We start from the raw sequence: 1,752 nt of genomic DNA, 5'->3' as shown, positions 1-1,752 counted from the left end.
ATGTTACTGTGCAGGTCTGGTACCTACCTGGCCCTATTAATGAATTTCTGGCTGTTCCCAGTTAGGCTGAATGTTGACTCCTGGCCCTGCAGCCACAAGCGACTAGTTTATTCAACCCTATCTTTCCATTCACCTGCAGTGCCAACTGGCAACTTCCTTACTTTCAATCATACTGACCCTAGCCTACTACAGCACCCATGTGGGAATAAATTTAGTGGAGGAATTTCACCAGCCATTTACCTTGGGAAGAAGGTGTTTGTCAGTTTAGATAGTTTTGAAAGTAGCCTGCTGCCATTAGCCATCCCAATGAAACTTACAACTTCACCTGCCATGATCAGTGCGGCTGTCTTTGTGCACACCTCTCGGCTTCTCCTAGCAATAAATGGACAAGTCTTTCTTTATTTCTATAAAAAATGGAAGTCATGGAAAAAGGCACTTGGGATTAATAATCCAGTTACAGAGCTCTCGAACTATGATTGCTGCTATGCTCCAGAAGATCCAGTCTGTAGTAAAATCAGTTATGTTGTTCTGGCATATGACACGGGCAGTTTGGCTAGTAAGAGTCAAATCTTCTATTCAGAAGATGGAGGGTACATGTTTAAGTCTTTGTTGAGTAGGCCACATACAGATGGTAAACTGCTTGGTGTCTATAATTTTGCCTCCTCATCAGAAATTGGAATGCTTCTTAATAGTATTGAAGCTAACTCTACAACAGCTTATTTTTTCACATATGGCAACGTCAAATATATGAAAAATGAAACAAGCACACCTTTTCAGTTGGATGTCAATGCAAAAGAGAAAATACTAAGCTTACAACCCCCTGGCCTAAGAGGTTTTATTGTATTTTCAAGCAGAAACATATTTCTGAGCTCCTCCAACAATGGACTGACATCAGCAAAGATTAATGTACTTCGCACAGACAGCTATCGAAACACATCTCTCCCTGAACATGAACATGGTGTATGCTTTGTGGCTGCCACCAGTACTGAGGTTGCAGTACTCACCATAAAACAACTTTTCTATGGAAGTCTGGAAATGGCATCCAACCAAATGGTGCACCTTGGGAAGAGGAACAATACTGAGACACCTGTAAGTTGCCAAGTGCTGATGTTTGAGGACACTGGAAAATTGAGCGTAATCCACCCAGTTTCTGGCAATGGATCTGTATATTTTCATTTTCAGAAATGCACGATCGATGTGCAATCTAGACTCATGAGCTTGCGACCACCGCTGGAACCCTGTCCAGTAGAGATCCTTAGTGGAAATTTCCATAACAACATGTATTATATTGATATGAAGCAGGTGCTCTATTTTAATGTCACATTTGTGCCCAAACCTGGCACTGGCGCTCAACCATATGTAACTGTGAGCAATCCACATGTACTGGCATTCCAAGCACAACTTGTAGAGGATGGCCATACCTATGATGGAAACACAAAATACAACTTGCAAATTAAACTAATAGAACAGCAATTCTCAGGTATGGCTCATCGGGATTTTCAGAATAACTCTCGCTATGGAAAGTTGTCATCCATCACTGTGGACATCTACAACAAAGGCATATTCTGTATTGACATGCACCCATTGACAGCCCTTATTGCGGCGGATTGTCCTCCTAAGAAGCACATCAAAATTGTTAAGACTACAAATGCATGCAGCAGAGGCCTGTTTGAGCAAAGCTTACTGCTGAATTTCACTTATTCAGTTGATCGCAATGTATATGACCCTATGTTCCGTGGCAGAAAACATTTG

The 1,752-nt window shown here is 41.7% G+C and overlaps 1 protein-coding gene across 1 annotated transcript in view; it reads left to right on the top strand.

The window, feature by feature from the left end:
- LOC123020278 (cation channel sperm-associated protein subunit delta-like) overlaps window positions 1–1,752 on the top strand; it is a 2,326-nt gene continuing 574 nt past the window's right edge. The window contains 1 exon segment of the mRNA XM_044423748.1: window positions 1–1,751. Within this exon segment, the coding sequence (XP_044279683.1) occupies window positions 1–1,751 (1,751 nt within the window).

Source organism: Varanus komodoensis, unplaced genomic scaffold, assembly GCF_004798865.1.
Source record: "Varanus komodoensis strain SLA01 unplaced genomic scaffold, ASM479886v1 scaffold14_1, whole genome shotgun sequence".
NCBI lineage: Eukaryota > Metazoa > Chordata > Lepidosauria > Squamata > Varanidae > Varanus > Varanus komodoensis.
The sequence above is the reverse complement of the archived record's forward strand: the minus strand, read 5'-3'. Positions and strand labels throughout refer to the sequence as shown.